Source organism: Pantherophis guttatus, chromosome 2 (genome assembly GCF_059756535.1).
Source record: "Pantherophis guttatus breed Tessera chromosome 2, ASM5975653v1, whole genome shotgun sequence".
Lineage (NCBI taxonomy): Eukaryota > Metazoa > Chordata > Lepidosauria > Squamata > Colubridae > Pantherophis > Pantherophis guttatus.
The window spans coordinates 169645900-169665606 of record NC_142064.1 but is presented as its reverse complement, the minus strand read 5'-3'; the positions used below and the strand labels follow the sequence as shown (position 1 = coordinate 169665606).

General features: G+C 37.8%; 1 protein-coding gene across 1 annotated transcript in view; it reads left to right on the top strand.

The window, feature by feature from the left end:
• Positions 1-18426, top strand: part of LOC117660168 (cytochrome P450 2C5-like) — a 33518-nt gene extending 15092 nt beyond the window's left edge. Inside the window, exons 5-10 of the mRNA XM_034408245.3 lie at positions 4258-4415; positions 5452-5628; positions 7196-7331; positions 12255-12442; positions 14998-15139; positions 16483-18426. Of these exons, the coding sequence (XP_034264136.1) occupies positions 4258-4415; positions 5452-5628; positions 7196-7331; positions 12255-12442; positions 14998-15139; positions 16483-16670 (989 nt within the window). The 3' untranslated portion in view covers positions 16671-18426. The remainder of the gene's footprint in view (positions 1-4257; positions 4416-5451; positions 5629-7195; positions 7332-12254; positions 12443-14997; positions 15140-16482) is intronic.
• Positions 18427-19707: the final 1281 nt, after the last annotated feature.

The following is a 19707-nucleotide window of genomic DNA, read 5'->3' as shown; positions in this document are numbered from 1 at the left end:
ATCACGGCATTGCAGAGGTCTGCCACTATCCTCAAGATAGTATTAAACAATACTTCGCTGTTGCTTAGTTTAGAAACTACTATTTCTATGAGATCTGTTTCTTTTCTTTTTCTTTTGCGGGTTGAATTTCCATCCTGGTTTCCTTCCTACAAATTGTGTATCAGCTAGTTGATCTTGTTGGTTTTGTTTTATTATCTCGTATTTCTTTTCCATCACTTGTATATCAACTGGTTGATTTACGCACTTGTCTGTAGCTTGATAATTCGTCACATTGGAATCAGATGACACTGCTCTCATATTTATAGACAGTCCAGCTGGGGTATCCAGGGAGTCCGAAGACAATTTATCTACCACAGCCTCTATAATTTGATATTTTCCCTTTGTTTCCAACTCCTTTTGTTTGTCCTGTATTATGCCTAAAGATGTTAAATTCTTTTTTTAAGATTTTTTGATAAAATTCTTCCGCTTTTTCAACAGTGTTCAGTTGGTATCTTACTCCTTGGTGTCTGAATATTAAACCAGCTGGAACATCCCACCTAAATAGGATATTTCTTTTTTTTAACTCAGACACTAGAAAACCAAATTTCTTCCTCTCCATTAACATCTTGGGCGGGAGCTCCTTAAAAATCCAAATCTTTCTTCCATGAAATTGCAAAGTAGAACTAAAAGAATTCTGCACAATATCATTTCTTATTCCTTTATCAGTAAAATAAATCACCACATCTCTAGGCAATTGCTTTTGTTTTGCCAACCAGGAGTTTATTCTATAAATTCTGTCAATCCTGCAAAACACTTCATCAGGTTGAACCTTTAAAATCCCAGCCAGAATTTCAGAAGATATCTTCCTTAAATCATCTCTGTCATTTTCCTGCAGACCTCTCAGTCTAATTGCATATTCTGTAAAATTATATTGAATCATTAAAACTTCTCTTTCAATCCTCTGTTGTACATTTTCTTCATTACCAATCTTTTGGTCAGCCTCCATTTTAGGTTTGTCTTCTGAACTATTATCCTGAATGTTTGCCAAATCCTTTTTAATTTTTTGGATCTTGTCGTCCAAATTCTCCTCAGTTTCTTTCATTTTAGACTCTAATAATTTGGTATTTGTATCCAACTGAATCACAAAGTCTGCTAAACCATTAGCTGTTTTTAAAATCTTTCGATCCAAAAAGTCAAACTTAGATTTCACCAATTCACCAATTTCTTTAATTTCCAGCTTAAATTTTTCAAGTTGCTGATTCACAATCTCATCCCTTCTTACAATCTCCTCAAGAAGAAATTCTATTATATTAAAATCAGGTTTCTGAGACTGGAGAGTTAGAACTTGTTGATGTAATTTGTTAATGGGGGAATCCCCCCCCCACTGCCTGTTTGTCTAACTTTATAAGTCTCAGCGCCATTTTTCCACACAGACAAGATTTACTGGAAAAGAGAAAAAAAAAAGCTTTTTTCCAACCAAGATCAATATCAGATCCCCAGGAAAAGAAAAGGAAAAAAAAACAAGAGTGAGAGTGAGGTTTTGCCTTCAATTACAGCCAGAAGTATTCGCTCCGCTACTTTGTAATAGAAAACGGAAGGACTTTCCCCTTCAGCCTCTCTTCAAGCCGCAGCAGTCACAGCAGCAATCGCCATTTTAAAAATCTTTTTTCCTTTCACTTCTTAAACAACTTCAATAATTTTTCTAAAATAAGAAGAATACTTGCGCTTCAGGATCAGAGGTCCAGCTCACATCTTCTTTGATTAATTTAACAGATTTGCAGGCTTGCTTTTGCCCCCTAGCTCTGCGTGTAGCAGAGATCTCCCAGAGCCCGGAGCATCGGCTGGGGATATGGGGAGTCTCTTCCGCTCCCTCCCAAAAGTAAATAAAAAACTTTTGGGATTAGGCAGAGGACTCTACCCACCCCAGCCGGCTCTATCTCTGTTTCCTAATGGAAACGGAGTTTTTTCGAGCCGCCATTCCGCTGAAAAAGGCGGCTCTTACAGGCAGTGGGTTCGACGATCCCGAGAGAGCGTCCGGCGGGGACAAACAGCAAACCGGAAGTCCGCTCCTCTGTCCTGGTCTTATTAGACCTCTCAGCGGTTTTTGATACCATCAACCATGGTATCATGCTGCACCAGCTGGAAGAGTTAGGGGTGGGGGGCATCGTGTTGCGATGGTTCTCCTCCTTTCTCTCCGACCGGTCGCAGTCTGTGTTGGCAGGGGAGCAGAGATCGACGCCGAGGCCCCTTGTATGTGGGGTGCCACAAGGGTCGGTCCTCTCGCCCCTTCTGTTCAACATTTATGTGAAGCCGCTGGGTGAGATCATCCGTGGTTTCGGAGTGAAGTACCACCAGTATGCTGATGACACCCAGCTGTACATCTCCACCCCAGACCACCCCAATGATGCCCTTGAAGTGATGTCCTGGTGCCTGGAGGCTATACAGATCTGGATGGGGAGGAACAGACTCAGGCTTAACCCAACCAAGACCGAGTGGCTGTGGTTTACGACATCCCGATATAGTCAATTGGTGCCATCACTGACTATTGGGGGCAAGTCGTTGGCCCCCACAGAGAGGGCTCGCAACTTGGGCGTCCTCCTGGACTCACAGCTGTCTTTAGAAGAGCACTTGACGGCTGTGGCCGGGAGGGCATTTTATCAGGTTCGCCTGATTCGCCAGTTGCGTCCCTTTCTGGATCGGGACTCATTAAATATGGTCACTCATGCCCTCGTCACTTCCCGCCTGGACTACTGCAATGCTCTCTACATGGGGCTCCCCTTGAGGAGCACTCGGAGGCTCCAACTGGCGCAGAGTGTGGCCGTGCAGGTGGTGACGGGAGCGACATGGTGCTCCCATGTGACCCCCCTCCTGTGCGAACTGCACTGGCTCCTGGTGGTGTTCCGGGTGCGCTTCAAGGTTTTGGTTACTACCTTTAGAGCACTCCATGGCTTAGGACCGGGGTATCTACGAGACCTCCTTCTGCCACCAGTAGCCTCTCACTGACCAGTATGCTCCCATAGAGAGGGGCTTCTCAGAGTGCCGTTGGTCAAACAGTGTCGACTGGCGGCCCCCAGGGGGAGAGCCTTCTCTGTTGGGGCACCTTCCATCTGGAATGAGCTCCCCCCGGAGATACGGAGGATCCCGGATCTGCACGTTTTCCGCCGTGCCCTCAAAACATTTCTATTCCAGCAGGCCGGCCTGGCATAACCTCTCTTTTAAACTGTTTTAAAAAAATTTAAATTTTTTTTAAATTTTAAATTTGTCTTATAAATTTGGGGTGTTTTAAATTTCATTTTCTGGGCCAAATTATTTAATTGTATTTTAATGGTTTTTTAACATTTGTATTATATGTATTTTATTTTGGCTGTTCACCGCCCTGAGTCCTTCGGGAGTAGGGCGGTATACAAATTCAATAAATAAATAGATAGATAGATAGATAGATAGATAGATAGATAGATAGATAGATAGATAGATAGATAAATAAATAAAATAAGCATATAGCTCTAAGCAGACATGTCAAATTCAAGGCCTGCAGACCAGATCTGGCCTGCAATGTGGTTAGATCTGGCCTGGTCTGGAATTGGCAAGGGGCCAGCCCCGGTGGCCTCGACCTTGGCCCACCATGCACAGGAGATGATGGCAAGGGTTTGGGGGCTGGCCACTCGCCAATTCCAGACCAGGCCAGATCTAAACACATTGTGGGCCAGATATGCCTGGGTGCACACACAGGAGGTGGCAAGCATTTAGGGCCCGGCAGTGCCTGGCAGCAGCTGCAGTTTGTTGGCCTCAATTCGCCCCATCCCATCTGGCCTCACAGAAGTGATCACAGTGGGGTGGGGGGTGCTAAAAGCAACTTGGAGCAGCGGTACCATGCAGAAGCAATTGCAGAGTGGTGAGGGTGGCGACGTCAGGCAAAATGGGGAAAGCCATTGCTGCCACATTTGGGGGTCTGTGTGGCGCCCATGCTGCTGAGGGATAGCAAAGCTGCAGGCAGGGCAGGCTTTGGCCTAATTTTCTAAACAGAAACAATTCAGAGGCTTCATTTAGACCCCCCCCCCCCCGAATCCCTGCAATATGATTCGGTGGTGTGTGGGAGATTGTCAGACCTTCAGAATCAGGTTATAACTCCCTTTTCCAGATAGGTAGTAACATTGAAAAGTCACTTAGCAACTGGCCACTTATTACCTGTATTAAAAAATTATTATAAAGTCATTACAGAAAAAGATTTGGAAATGAAAATGTGGCCATATAATCTCTTCTTTCCTTTTGATATTACAGGTCAATCCTTTGACATAGTCCCATCCATCACATCTGCTGTTTCTAATGTTATGTGCTCTGTTGTCTTTGGGAATCGATTCTCTTATGAAACCAAAATCTCTGAACTATTGGAAATCTTACAGGCATTCTCAGGATTCTTTGTGAGTCCTTTAGGAACGGTATGTTGACTGTATGTGCTTCTGCAAGCAGAGATTTCTTCTTATAAGTGATTCTTGCCAGTTATTGAATACATTGAGGAATGCTGGTGCAATTGTTAGAATGCAGTATTGCAGGCTAATTTTGCTTACTGTCAAGAGTTTGATTCTCACCAGCTCAAGGTTGACTCAGTCTTCCATCCTTTCAAGATCAGTAAAACAAGGACACAGATTTTTGGGAGAAATATGCTGAGAGGGCTGTAAAGCACTGTGAAGTGGTATATAAATCTAAGCATTATTGTCATAATGCTTCAGCCTTGCTTTTTCTTTTCTTTTCTTTTTGAAAAAAGTTTTATTTTAAATAAAAATAAAAAACAACATAAAAATATCATCCTTACAAACAATTACAGACAGCATCTTGATGGGTTAAAATCATTTTGTGCCTGCAATTTTCCAAATCTCATCATACGACAATTATTCTTTACTCGAACAGAAGATAGATATTTAAACATTTCATTGAAATTTCATTTCATATATACTATCTTATCTCCATACTTTATTGTCAAATCATTGATAGAATATCTCCCATATCAAATATTGTTTATCTTCCTGTTCTCTTATTTCAAATGTCAATCTACTCATTTCAGCACAGTCCAACATTTTCTTAATAATTTCTTCATTGATGAAGCCTTGCTTTTTCTGAGCCAACTATTCTACTACCCATTTCAGAGTGACATTCATAAATAATTGCTTTTTACGTCTTCCAAAAGTACTCCACTTTCATTCTACTATTTCTCATAGTAGCAACTGAGGATATATAAACAAAGAGAGAAAAAAACATAACTAGATAAGCTGAATGTCCATAGCATACATATTTTATATTCATTTAGTCAGCAGGCACTGCAAAAAAAATCAATAACTGGTCTTGCATAATGTTTATTTTTAACAAATAGAAATAAAAGGGCACTTAATAGAGAAATGGGTTTTTCTGTGTAGTTCTTAAAGCAGAGCACAAGAGATGAACTGGCAATGGTTAACTTTTACTATTACCATGTTTCAGGTGTACAGCGCTTTACCAAATATAATGAATTTCTTTCCTGGACCTCATAAGAAAGTTTTCTCTGACTGTAACAAGATCTGTGACTTCATTAGAAATGAAGTGGACACTCACAAGAAGACCCTGGATCCAGACAATCCTAGAGACTTTATTGATTGCTTCCTTCTTAAATTAGAAAAGGTACCATAGCAAGGATATTTTATTTGCAAGGATAGTTCACACACAAGTACAAAATATGCATTTGTGCCCCATTTTCTTGAGATGCCCATGATGGTGAGCAAGTTGTACTATTGAAACAGCAGAAAGCAAAAGAACTGATGTCTCCCAACTCTGCCACAAATGTTATATGAAGCCTTCTAGGAGTAGCGGCCATTATAAACAAACAAATTCCCTCCTTAAGAAATGGTTGCGTGGATCTGCTCTGTAATTTCAGCACTGAAGGAGGTACCACAGATCACATCTGCATCCTGTCAGGCATTAGTAAAGCCAGCTTGGTAGTAGTAGATAAAGCTGCAGAACAGAGAAAAGTTATCTTTTTGGGAGCTGAAAGACCTGAAGATAGCGACCTTTGGATGTGCTCCCTAAAATGATTTGAGCCAGGACAAAAATTGAGTGTGATTTAATTGCCTTAAAAATAATTAAAGAATTACCCATCCATTCAATCTTTTGCACTTAAACTATAATTCAGTGGCAACTTTTGAAAAAGTTACAAGGGGTACAAGGTGACAGAATGCCAATTTTGGATACAAGTTTTTGTTTAGTTTAGTTTTGTGCCAAAATTAGAATAAGGGTAGAACTGCTCAGAGAATTGCAGTCTCCTATTTAAATCCTGTAATCCTCCAATCCACCTCAAAATACACCAAATAACACCCATGAAATCAGTAGTATGATTCTGGAACTTTTTGCATTGAGTTCTTTTTAAAATGTGGAAATAGGAGAATGTTTCTATCAAAGGACTCCTACTCATTTTTCTATTCTTAAAAATGGAGGAGAAGGTTACAAATATCCCTGTCCTTGTTGGACAGTCCCTGGAAAAACCCCTGGGGCCCTTCTACCGGCAAAGGAGGCTATTGTTCCAACACAGGGAAATTACCCATCTGTTATTTATGTTTTAGGATACTTGGCAGTATCAGAAAAAGTGCAACACTGTGCCGGGTTGCTAGATTGCAGCTAGCAAAACATTCAGTGAAAGAGTAAGATGGATGCTGCTGAGTCATGAGATAGCAAATGCCCGTTGAACATTAAGTAGAGCAAAGCCTTGTGGCTCTTACTAGAACTTAAAAGAAATATGAAAGGGGACATCAGTAAACAAAAGTTTATCAATGAAATGTAATACTTCAGAACAAGATTTCAAAAGCTCAGTTTGTGAGATGGAAATGGATGTTCTATTCCATGAAGAGGAGATAAGAGGAAATTTCTGTGTTACAATAGCTACAAAACTGGTAAGATTCTAGGGAAGACTTGATGATACAGGACAGAAAAAGAAGCTGCCTACTTCATTTGGATCTCAGCTGTTTCTCTTTTATATAAACATTGATCCATCTGACCCAACCACACATTAGCTTCATATTCAAATTAATATAGAGAACATGGAAAATTCTACCTTGGATTATTCCCTGCCTACCCTATAAATTGATCTGAAAGAAAAATAAAATGAGAAGAAGTAGGTAGAATTTTCATAACATGATGATGAAGCTATGTATTACAAATTGCTGCCTCTTTATTTTATTTTTGCCTTATCTTACAGGAAGAAGATTCTTCTGTTCTCTCTACTGAAGATTTGGTCATGTCTGTGTTTGAGCTTTTCACTGCTGGGACAGATAGCACAAGCAGTGTGATCTCATATGGTCTTAACCTTCTAGCCAAGTTTCCAAATATCCAAGGTATATGAAATGATAATCTTTGTTTATATTTTCTTTCTCAGATATGGATTCCGAGATACAAAGAAAAATTATAGGTTGGCATTTTTATGATGTTTTCAGATATTTCTAGTGACAATCCAATATGTTAATGACATCTTTCCAATTCGTCTTTTAAAGAGATTTCAAATCATAAGAAGCTAATAAAAATGTTACAGTAGTCTAAGCATTGTTTATAGTGATTTGCATGTCCCCTAGATTTCATCATTTTCCTACTAGAACCTCTTGGATCAGCTTAAGTCTATTTTAGCAATTAAGCTGTCAACAGGACATAGGATCATTGTGAGAACATATCCTTAGGAGCACAAACAATATGTAATCCCTAGAGGCCAAAGCGGCACTTTGCAAGTACAGGGAGGCTGAGGGTGACTGCAGCCAGATGGGGGAAAAGTATGTGGGTTGCTGGCAAGATATGGCACAGCTGTGCAGCTGCTGTGTGGGAGGAGGTAGCTGGTGACGTACAAGCATGATGGAGTCAGGAGTAGCTTGTGCCAGCAGGGGAGAGTGAGATTTACTGGAGTAAATCGGGAAAATGATGAAAACCAAATGTCTTTTTATTGAGTCAATACATGGTACATAAAGGAAACTTAAGGTGACACAATTGAGGATAAAGGTCTATTCAGCTAGCATCATATTGGCATGTAACATTCAATAATCACCTTCATAATTATGAAATTGCATAGTCCATTAGCAATAGGAGTAGCATTTACAACTATCTGGGCAGTTTACAATGTAAGTGTTATTTACATATTGCCCTTAACAATCTGGGTTCCTCAGGCAACCTTGAGCCCTGTCAGGATCGAACTCCAGGCTGTAAGCAGAGTTTGCCTGCATTGCTGCCTTTTAACCACTGTGCAACCATGGTTCCATTCCTAGCTTAATGCATATAATTGGAAAGGCTCTTGTCTTTCTTTAACCTATGGAGTATGGAAATTTCTTTCTAATAGTCAAAGAACATTGGGAAGCCCTAACTATTTAGTTCTACTCATGGAATGTTATCTTAGGAAAGTGCATTCTATCCTGGAATGTAAACTGAAAGAGATATAACCGGTGGTTTCATCCAACTGTAAAAATCCACAAGACCACTACATGGCAGCCAAAAGAGGGGAAAACTCTATTTCTCTGCTATCTACTAATGATTGATAAGTCAATAATCCTTTTGGAGAAAAGTGGAAGTCCTGAAATCAACTATCCAAGGGTCTCCAAACTTGGCAACTTTAAGACTTGTGGACTTCAACTCTCAAAATACTTGGGCCAGTTGAAGTCCACACATTTTAAAATTGCTAAGTTTGGAGACCTCTGAACTAGCCTATCCACTTAATAGAAAATGTAACAAAAGGTGATGGTGTTGCGTTTCTACAGCTTGAGCAGAAGAAATTTCCCTTCCTAGTGGCCATCACTGCTCTTGGAGAAGCTCCGATTCCTCAGTTTCTCTCCTCATGCAACTTCATCTGAAAAGAGTGGTGCATCATAATGTGATGGTACAGATACAGCTTCAAAATACAGGCCCATTTTACTTCTCCTACCCTTTAATGTATATGCTGTAATTTGATGGAATCATTAAAATAGTTCCTCAAACTCCAGTAGTGAGTTCCTGAGTGTTGAGTTACTCTACTCAGTAACTTACCCCTTGGTAGCATTGTGGCTACCAAGTCAACATGATGGTAGACGGCAGCAAAATGAATAACAAATAATATCCCTTTGCTCCTGCCCTTTAGTCAATCAACAGTTCAGTAATAATTTTGAAGAATCTCTCTGGGTGTAGCAGAGAACAGTCACTCTCGTGCATCAAAGTCCTTTTCTTGGACTTCCGGTTGGCTCCGCGAGCTTCGCTGACGCTCCTTTGTGGGCACCCGATCCTCGGCACCGTAAAAGCCCCAGGACAGCCGAAAAACAGCTGTCTGGGGCTTGGAAACTCTCTCCTCGGAGAGAGAAGAGCGGACAGGTGGAGGTAGAGCCCCCCAAGCGCCCTAGGAGAAATCTTGGAGCGCGAAGGGTGAGAGCTCCCTAGAAGCCTGTCAATCCGCTCCGGACCTTGGGACGACTCCGCTAAAGCGGAGCTAGAAGCCGCGACCATTCCAGCAACACAATTTTAAATTTGGGCTTGGAGTGCTGGCAGAGCAAAGCAGGAGAAAAAAGAAAAAAAATGCAAGTAATACTTTAACTCCGTTTAAAAATGCAGAAAATGGTGCCTGAGGGCGTAAGTAAAAGCTATTAGTGAAAGTGCTTGTTAACACTTGTTAACGCTTGTAACATTGATACAGCTACTGTATTACACCCTAAGAAAAAGATTTAAAGTGGAAGCGGCAGGGAAAAGAACTTGGTATTGATTTCAATTAATTTATATCTTCATACTGTGTGGAAAATAGTTGGATTTGTCGACCTGATAGCTGGATAAATATAAAGTGAAGACTGAAACATGGCTGACATCTGGGCTGGAGAGTCACTATTTGGTGAATCAGCAAATTCTCAAGTTGTGACCGTAAAGATTTTTCAAGAACTATTAGATTCTTTTAATTCTGCTCTTTTGGAAACAATTGAAAGAATTTTTCAAAAATGTAGGTTGGAGAATTGTAATGATTTGCTGGCTGAGAAACAGGAGGAAATTAAACAGAGGATTTTGATTCCGGAGGACAAAGACGCTGTCAGGCTGGAAATGGAGGTTGAAACAGACGCTTCCACTCAATTAAAAGAAAACCAACAAGTAGACTCTTTATTGCAAGTTGACAAACTTTATGGCAACAACTCTTGGCTTTACAGACAAAAGAATGAAATGATTGATTATACAAGTAGGAGGAGTCGAAATGGGGGTCTTAAACCAGATAAAATGATTTTAAGAAGACAGCGAGCTTTCAAGATACATCAACCTCAGATCAAAATTCAAAAATTTTCGAAGAGAAGATTAGGGGGAGGAGCAATGCTGAAAGAATTATTGAAGAAGAAGGATTGGAAAAAATATAGAAAGAAGGGAAGAATAGAAGATTAATTCTTTTTGGGGGGAGGATTTTAGTAATAAATTCAAAATTTTAATTAACTGGTATTTTTAAAGGTTATTCTAATTATTCTAAGACAATAATATAAAGGAAGTGTTTTCTTACAATTAGTTCTGGATATAAAAACGATTGCTTTTTAAAAGTTATGGAAGTATTAAAATGGTTAATTGAAAATTTGAAGGATATCTTCCTGCAGGTTTTGAAATTTAATTGTGAAATAAATTAAGAATGTTTTATTGATGTATTAAGAGATTTTTAGAATGTTTAATATAAGATTATAGTATCTTAAAAGGTATATGAGAGAAAATGTCTAAGGTTTGAAAATGTTCAATTTTATGAAGGATTAAAGAGGATAAATGTTAAATTTAGAATTTTATTAGGGAGTAATGCTGAAAAGGAATGGTGTTTGAGGCTGGGGAAATGAAACTTATCTATGATTTTTAATGTTGGTAATATTGTAAAATTATTGGATCATACATCAAGAAAAGGTCTTTATATTTAGGAAGATATAAAAGGGAGGTTGATGAATTTGTAAAAGAGGAGTTAAAGAGCGTGAGGGTATTTTGAATTCTGTAGTTAGTTAGTATATTTTAGCTTATGCTTGTTAAATGTAACACCCTGTTTTTGCCCTGGGAAGTCGGGGGTGGGGGTGGGTGGGGAGGGAGGGATAAAGGTTGGGTTGGGATAAAAGTGTTGAATAGATAAATGTTTTAATAGAAAAGCAAATGTGGGGGAAATGTAATAATAAATGAAATGATAATATTAAGTTGCGACAGTTAGAAGATTATAAGACTAAATGTACAATTAGGATGATAATGCAGATAGATAGAATAAATCTGAAAAGAAACTGAAAGAATGTATCTACGATTAGAATACAAGAGTTGCTCAGATACTAAAGGAGGAGAATATTCCACAGCAAAGAAGACAGAAAGGAGAGAGGAGGAGAGGGTAGGAAGAGGAGAGGGAGGGAGAGGAATGGAAGAAAGGAGAGGAGGAAGGGAAGGGGACAGGAGTAGGAGAGAAGGTGAGAAGGGGGAAAAGAAGAGAGAAGTGGGGGAAAGGAAAAGGAAGTAGGATGAGGTAGGAGAGGAGGAAGGAGAAAGTAGGAGAGAAAAGGAGGGAGGGAAGGGAAAGAAAGGAGGAGAAGAAGAAGGTTTGTTGTGAAATGAGGGAAGAAAGAGAAGAAGAGCAATTCCGAATGTAAATTAAAATGCCTTATTTTAATGCTTTCTTTAAGGGAAATATGTATATGTAGGATTTATTATGTATAAGAAAATGTACATTTTTTATTATGTGGGGAGGGGGAAGGATGGGGGGGAGAAAATTGTTTGTATTTATTATAAAACTTTTCAATATATATAAAAAAACAAAGTCCTTTTCTTGAACTCTGGGTCCAAGAATGTTTATGCAGCAGCTGCATCTTGATTAAAAATCTGGATGACCGCTATCTTGCAGTTACAGAGTTGGAGAATTTGCTGTCATCTAGTGATCAATAGGCTAATTGTCCTCTAGGGAGGCAGAGAAGATAGCAGGGTGGGGAAATGATTGGATGGTATGACTGAATCTTCAAAGCATCCACCACCTTGGACCACATTCTGCATGGAATTGGTGGTGGATTTACTCAAGCTAAATGGGCAGTGGTACAGAATGGCATGTTTAGCTATCCTTTAAGGGCACATGGTGGGGCAATGTATTTTATGTTGATCTGCTTTTTTCCTCAATTCCAGGATGGGAGCAAAGCATGGCAAACATCTTGGAGCTCAAACAGCTGTGAAATTGGGAAATAAGAAACTAATGTGCATTTTTGATTATCCATATCTAAAGATCAGCGCATTTTAAGTCTGGGATCATTTTTAAATTAATATTTCTGCTTTAAAAATATGATTTATTGCAGCAAAAGCCCAGGAAGAAATAGATGATATTGTGGGGACAAACCGTAATCCTTCCATAGAGGATAGAATGAATCTGCCCTATATCAATGCGTTGGTTCATGAGGTCCTACGTTTTCCGCAAGCAAGCATTGAGAACTTCCCACGTATGACAACCCAGGATGTGAATTTCAAAGGACACTTCATCCCTCAGGTATGAAAAATCAGATCAGTGTCTATGATCCACCTTCCATGTAGATATCTATCTGTAATTGCAGTACGATAAACCTTCTCCAATAATTGTTGCTTATATTTTGTGAACATCATTTGAATTTTAGGCTATTGGATTTTATAGAATATTTTATTAATTTGCAAATGTCATCAACAATCTTACATATCTCCCATCCTGTTGAGTTTCATTGATATCTATTACGGTTCTTAGCTAAGTTAATTCTTTTTTATTTGCATCACTGACCTGAGGATGTTTAGTAAGAAAATGAGCACTTTGTTCAACTTTTATTCCTAATTGTTGAAAACTCTGTTTATAGAATCCTATAGAAAAAAACAAAGTGTACAGTCCATATGGGCCTTTCTGAGTGGTGGGATTCAAGTTATTTAACAACCAGTTCTTTGCCCTAATGATTTCTTCCAACAACTAGTTTGCCAAACTGCTCAGAAAGTTAACAATCAATTCTCCCGAAGTGGTGTGAACTGGCCGAATCCCACCACTGGCCTTTCTGCTTAACAGAGGCAGGAAAAAGGAAACTCTACTCAGAATAAAAGGACAGAGAATAATCATAGATGCGAACATATAAACACTGCCATCTATTGGTTGGCTGTGCTTGTTACATAAAATACATGAATATGTATTCCAGCAATAAATTTGGAAATCTTTCCCCTGAATGAAAAAAGTAAAAATGATGTATTAATGAATTTAGCCTGCCTCCTTTGGATTCTAGAATTCTGCCTTCCTGATAGTGGAAAAGTAGGAGTATCAAATATGTTTTTTTATTTACATTTGTTTTTCATCAGTCATAAAACAGAGCCAGTTTGGTTTAGTGGTTAAGGCATCCGGCTAGAAACTAGAAGACAGTGAGTTTTAGTCCCAATTTGGACATGGAGCTAGCTGGATGACGTTGGGCTGGACACTTTCTCAGCCCTAGTAAAGAGGCAATGGCAAGTCACTTCTGAAAAACCTTGCCAAGAAAGCTGCAGGGATTTGTTGATTCTTTTTGATTTCTAATTAAATGTGTTTGGGTATCCATACATTTTTAAAAAAATGTTTCAATCTTCACAATGATTTGTAACTGTTGTGTGCTATCATTTTTACTGTGATTATATAAAATGCCATATTATTAGATAAATATAGTTATAATCTAGCCATATAAGAAAATAGCAATAGCTCACTTCAGCAGAAGCAAAATGGATCTCTCAATTGTCTGTGACATGATGAAATTTTTAAAAAGTTACAATGCACAGACAAGTTGAACTAGAATTTCAGCTGGGAAACTGTGATTTCTTACATCAAGACAGAGGCAGAATGGAACAGAATTCCTACAAGTTTGGCATTCTGAAAAATGAGTCATCAGCAGACATATAGTAATAAACCTAATTTATAAATCATCACACACCCTCCAACCAACACTCAAATAAGCAGGAACAGTCAAGGAAAAAAAAAACATCTCCCCAAATCAACACAAGGCTGTAAACAACAAGCCAACTTCATTTCCCATTTTAGAGCACAGATGATATTATTAATCTGGTAATGAAATGCCTGCAAGAAAAACAAACAAACTGAACGGAAGGTCTGTCAGAGAATTGTGAAGGACACATATGACATTATCAGTGAGCAACTGGACAGGTTGTCCTTGACCTATGATCACAATTGAACCCAATAATTTATGTTGCTAAGGGAGACATTTTTAAGTGAATTTTGCCCTATTTTATGGTCTTTCTTGCCACAGATGTTAAATGAATCACTGCTTATTGTGGTATTATTAAATCATAATTCACTTAATCATTAAATTAAGTGAATTGCTGTTTGTTGTACTATTAAATAATTGTTTAGTTAATGGCATGCTTGTTAAGTGAATCTGGTTTTCCCATTGACTTTGCTTGTCATAAAGTCGCAAAAGGTGATGACATGTCCCCGGAACACTGAAACAGTCATAAATATGAATCAATTGCCTCTGAATGTTGATCACGTGACCATGGGGATGCTGCAACAGTTATGTGAAAAACATTTATAACTCTCTTTTTTCAGTGCTAATGTAACTTTGAACACTCACTAAACAAACTGTTGTAAGTCAAGGACTACTTGTAATGAATTACGTAGGCATCCATTGTCTCTGTCCAAGTCTTCTGTGTTGGTTTGGGAATTATCCTCATTCTGGATAAAGAACACCATATAGACATGTGTTAAAGCCTCTAAAGAAAAATGATGCTAATGTACCAAGGCAATACAATATTAACACAACTAGGCGGAATTTCTAAAATAATTCAAAATAAGGCTTTTCTTCGGTTGGAGAAAAGGAGTAAGCTGTTGAATAAATAACTTTAAAATGCTCTACATTTCAAATAACATAATTTTTGTAAGGACTTTAATCACGTGACTTGGTCAAACACCAATCATGGAGAAATGTGTAAATTGCATCAATGTTACTTTTTATACCTTCCAAGGAGTCTCATTTTTAAAAGAATTAAGAATAGTCTGTTTTGTTATAGGGAAAAACTTACCTTTGCTCTCCATATCTTCTTGTCTTCATAAAGGGCACAACTATTCTTACATTAGGAATTTCAGTACATTTTGATCCTCTCTGCTGGGAAGATCCTACGAAGTTTGACCCAGGTCATTTCTTGAATGAGAAGGGTAAATTCCAAAAGAAGGATGCCTATTTGCCTTTCTCTGCAGGTAATAGAGGGGTTAGGGCTGATTTAATGTTCTGGGGTCTTCAGGGTTTGTCCAAATTTACCTATAACAGTTTCTGAGCTGTTACTGCACTGAGTTGTTCTTTCTGCCTGCCCTCACCGCTAGCTGTACCTGTTCCCAGATTTAACACAAGCATCCCCAGAACACTTAGGTAAATGGCAAAATCACTGAGAGAATCTGATTGAAACATGAAGGAGAGTGTTCAGTCTTTTAGAACCAGAAGAGATGTGGTGATTGCTTTTTTTAAGATAATAAAATTATTGAAGTTTAGAATTACAAAGTTTTTTTTAAAGCTAACAGACTAGTTAGAGTAAAAAGTAAAAGAATAAAGAATAAAATGAGAAAATATTAAAATTCAAATATTTCAAAATATGTTGCAATATTTTTAAAATATGAAAAAGTTAAAATAGATATCAGTAGATCCAAAGAGAGTCATTCAAAATAACCACCTATCACACTTTTCCCTGGTCTAATAAACTCTACTCTTTTTTTTAAGTATACAGAACAATCTTTCTCTGTAATCCATTCAGACGGTCCTCTAATCATTCTTGTTGCTATATAAATCCTATACAAATTGCTTCAATGCAGTCTCTTTCATAAATCAAGCAAAAAAATTTACCAATTGTTCTCTGGGATTTTCATTTTTATTTCCTTCTTAATTTAATGGTGTTTGCAGTCTTGTCTCTTTGAAGGTGTCTAACTTCTATGAAAGAGTAAATAGACAATAGACAAAATGGTTAGCAAGGGAAGTACAAACTTAACATCTTGTGAAAGACTCCATCTGCAGCTGGAGGCAATACATTGAATTTCCTTGTCTCCCAAATTCCCCCCCCACATAATTTTTTTTAATGTGAGGAGCAACTGAAAGGAGAAACAACTTAGGCAATCTTGAGAGGGCTGTAGGAAGCAACCTGCTAAGTGGCTCCTTATTTTGTGGAGCTGTCTTCAGTTGGATATCTTCCCTTGAATTAAAAAAAAAATTAAAAAACAGAATAGGTTTTGCAACATTCAACAAAAGTTTATGTCTTTCTCACTATGTCTTTTTCTTTCTGAGATAATACCTCATATTTCTGTAGCATAAATGATTTGGATATTAATTTGATTAATTGATTGATTGCTATAATTGCCCTTATTAATGAGTCACTGATTAATTGACAATTAACTTAAAAAAAATTTCCAGTGTTGGAGCATTCACAACTTCTGGAGGCAAGTTGTTCCACTTATTAATTTTTCTAACTGTCAGGAAATTTCTCCTTAGTTCTAAGTTGCTTCCCTCTTTGATTAATTATCTTCTTCATTTTGTGTGTGTATGTGTGTGTGCGCAGGGAAGAGAGCATGTCCAGGAGAGGCGTTGGCAGATATGGAAATCTTCCTGTTCTTTGTCGTTCTGCTCCAGCATTTCACTTTTGAATTGACAATGGACCCTGAAAAAATAGACTTAGAGGCTTTGTTTAAGGAAAGTAGGAAGAATGGGAAGTATCGCTACTTACGGGCCATCAAACGTAAAATTTAAATGAGCAACAGAAATAAATATTTTTTCAACTTTCACCAGCCCAAATCTATATTTCTAAAGCTAGATGTAAGGTTCTAAAAGTATCTAAAAGTATTTGCATTAAGGGACCTGAAATACTTGTGGGAAGAATTTATAAATTTATATAACAGTGTTAGAAATACTGTATAGGGAATCATATGTTCACGTACCCAGGTCTTCAACAAATAAAACATTTGATTAATGAAACAAAGTAGCAAATGTTGCATGGAAAAGCTGGCAAGCGATAATAACAATATTGTTTAAACTTACAGCAAAGGTTCAAATTAATTAATTAATTTTATTTCAAATTGTAAACACATACAAAATTCAATTAACATAATGTAAATATAATTTTAACACTCACAGTTCAACCAAGAGACTCAATCTACATTGCTGGATGTCACACAATAGAACCAGCAGTATATACACACACACCCTCAAGCCCATGGACTAGTCCCTTATAAAACAACCACTCTGTACTCCATTTTCTCTGCAGTTATCCCCATAGACAAACCTCTTTGCTTTGGGGAATAAATAAACCTCCTTTCCTCACAGCTGTCTTGATTTCATTTTGATTTGTTCTTGTGCAACTCCAGCTGGAGTTGGAACCCCAAATTATTCTTCTGACAAACTTCAAATAACTTTTTGAAATTAATTACAAGAATATTTCCTGTGTGTTGTTTAAATATATATGAAGACTTTGAAACAAACTGTAAGAAATCTTCCTGTGAGAAAATGTTGTTGATTAGGGAAAAAAATACCCTACATGATAAGAGATAAGAAGGTTGGCTAGAGGGAATGAGAGAGACTTGAAGATTATATTTATAAGTGACCGATTAATACAGAATGAAGTGGTCTTATTTGTGGAAGAATTCAAGAATATTTGGGGGAAATTCCCTCAGAAATTACTCTTAAGAATAGTTGCTATAAAAATGGAATTCAAAATAAATTGTGGAATAGGAACAGATTTTAGTAATAAAAGACTGTGGCTAATTTGAAAGAGGATCTGCAAATGGATTTAAAAATGTCAGGCTACAAGAATGATATGGAAAATGATGTTACACTGAAATTGAATGAAATTGCCTGATGTAATAGTTAAAGGAGACATAAAAAATAATAAATCAGAAGAGTGACTTGAGCAGTTTTTTAAATCTTTGATTAACAAAAAAAAATGTCATAAATGTGTGAAATAGTTTCTGAGAGAGAGAAAATTATAAGAAATCAACTATTTGAAGGGATTAAAGATCAGCCTTCTTAAAAGTAAATGGAAGGAAAGAAACAGGACTTATTTGGCAAGATTAAAATATATGTTTTTTTCCTGGTAGCTCTTAATGGACTATTTTTTACTTGGGCCAAATGATGAGGCTCTAAAGATTTGTTTATAGAAAACAAACAAGATATAAGAAGGAACTTTTTGGTTTATTTTTATAGAAACTGATGTTACTGTGTTAAATATATATGTTATTATTTCTCGTAAATCTTAATGACTTTTCCTGATTAGTGCTATTTTATCATTTGTTTATTGATAAGAGCTGAGAATAGAAAGAAGAGATCTTTCATTGTAACACTGAAGAAAGTGATAAATTACTGAAGTTGTTTGCATTTGCTTTTCTTTGCAATTCTTATTTTTTCTTTTTTATATTCTTAGTTTGCATTAGTTTTTCATCTTTGTATTTGTATACTTCAATAAGAATTATTTTAAAAAATAAACATATCGGAAATCCATGAAATCAGAAAAGTAGAAATATTTGTTTTAGTTGCCATGTTAAAATAGAGATAGTCCTTGACATACAACCAATCGTTTAACAACAGTTCAAAGTTATGACAGCCTTGGAAAGAATGCTTTATGGCCTGTAAAGTACCTCCAACTGTCATAAAACATCATGTACACACACACAAACATATGTACACACGTACACACACAGACACTCCCTGGAAAGTGAATCCAATTTGACTTTGACAGGGAGGATTTTCAGCGCCTGAGTGGAGAAATACTTCTACGCAGCCTCTGCTGGTCCTCCCAAGGCCTCCCTCACCATGCTCCTTACATTACTGCTCTCTGTCTGCTCTAACACATGTGATTCTGAAATAGGTTTGCAAAGGAACAAAGAAATAGCTGGGAGGTGCTTTTTCCAGAAGTCCATCTGCTACTGCTGCATGGTGCCAATCCCCATCCCCTTCCCCCCCCCCGCACAACAGCATGTGTGCCTTCCGCCTGGATGGTAGGCAATGAACAGTGGAACAGGAGGGGACAAAGAAGAAAAGAGTAACGGAGCATCTCCTTCCCCCTTCCTTTTCCTCTCTTGTCCTTTTTTTCTTTGATCTCCAGCTGTTTCCTCTCCTTCCTCCCCTTTCCCCTCCCTTCCTCCTCCATCACTCTTCCTCTCTTTTACATACCCATTTGTGTGGACACTCTCCTCATTCCTGAGCAGACTCCTAGAGAAGCAGGCAGCATCAAAGAGGAGATTGGCATTACCTTGGTTTCTTGAAGGTTAAAACGTCAGGCCAAATCCTAGAGAAGAAGTAGAACTATCAAGCAGATTTCTAGAGAGGAAAGGAAAAGCAAGTGAAGGGCCAGCTTGAGCATGAGGTGCTTGGATTCATCATCATCATCATCATCATCATCATCATCATCATCATCATCATCATCATCCCTGCCCTGGTGTTGTTGGTGCTGTTTCCTTTGCTTCAGCAGGAGAGAGGAAAAGAATCAGAAGAAGAAAATGTCACCTGAAAGAATAATGTTCCCCTTATGTCACACCACCCATTTCCAAAATAAAAGGGCTACACTAGGCTTGACTTACCAAGCTGAGAATTGCACTCCAAAAGTCAGTGGAGTTATATTTCCCTTGCTTAAAAAAATTGTTACTTCATTCATTTTTATTTTTAAAAACTACAGGCAGTCCTCGACTTAGAAGCATTAATTCAGCAACCTTTGTAAATTATGATAGCAGTGAAGGAAGAGACTTATGACCTGTTTCCAAAAGAAAACAACATTTAAGTGAAGATTTTGTTTAAG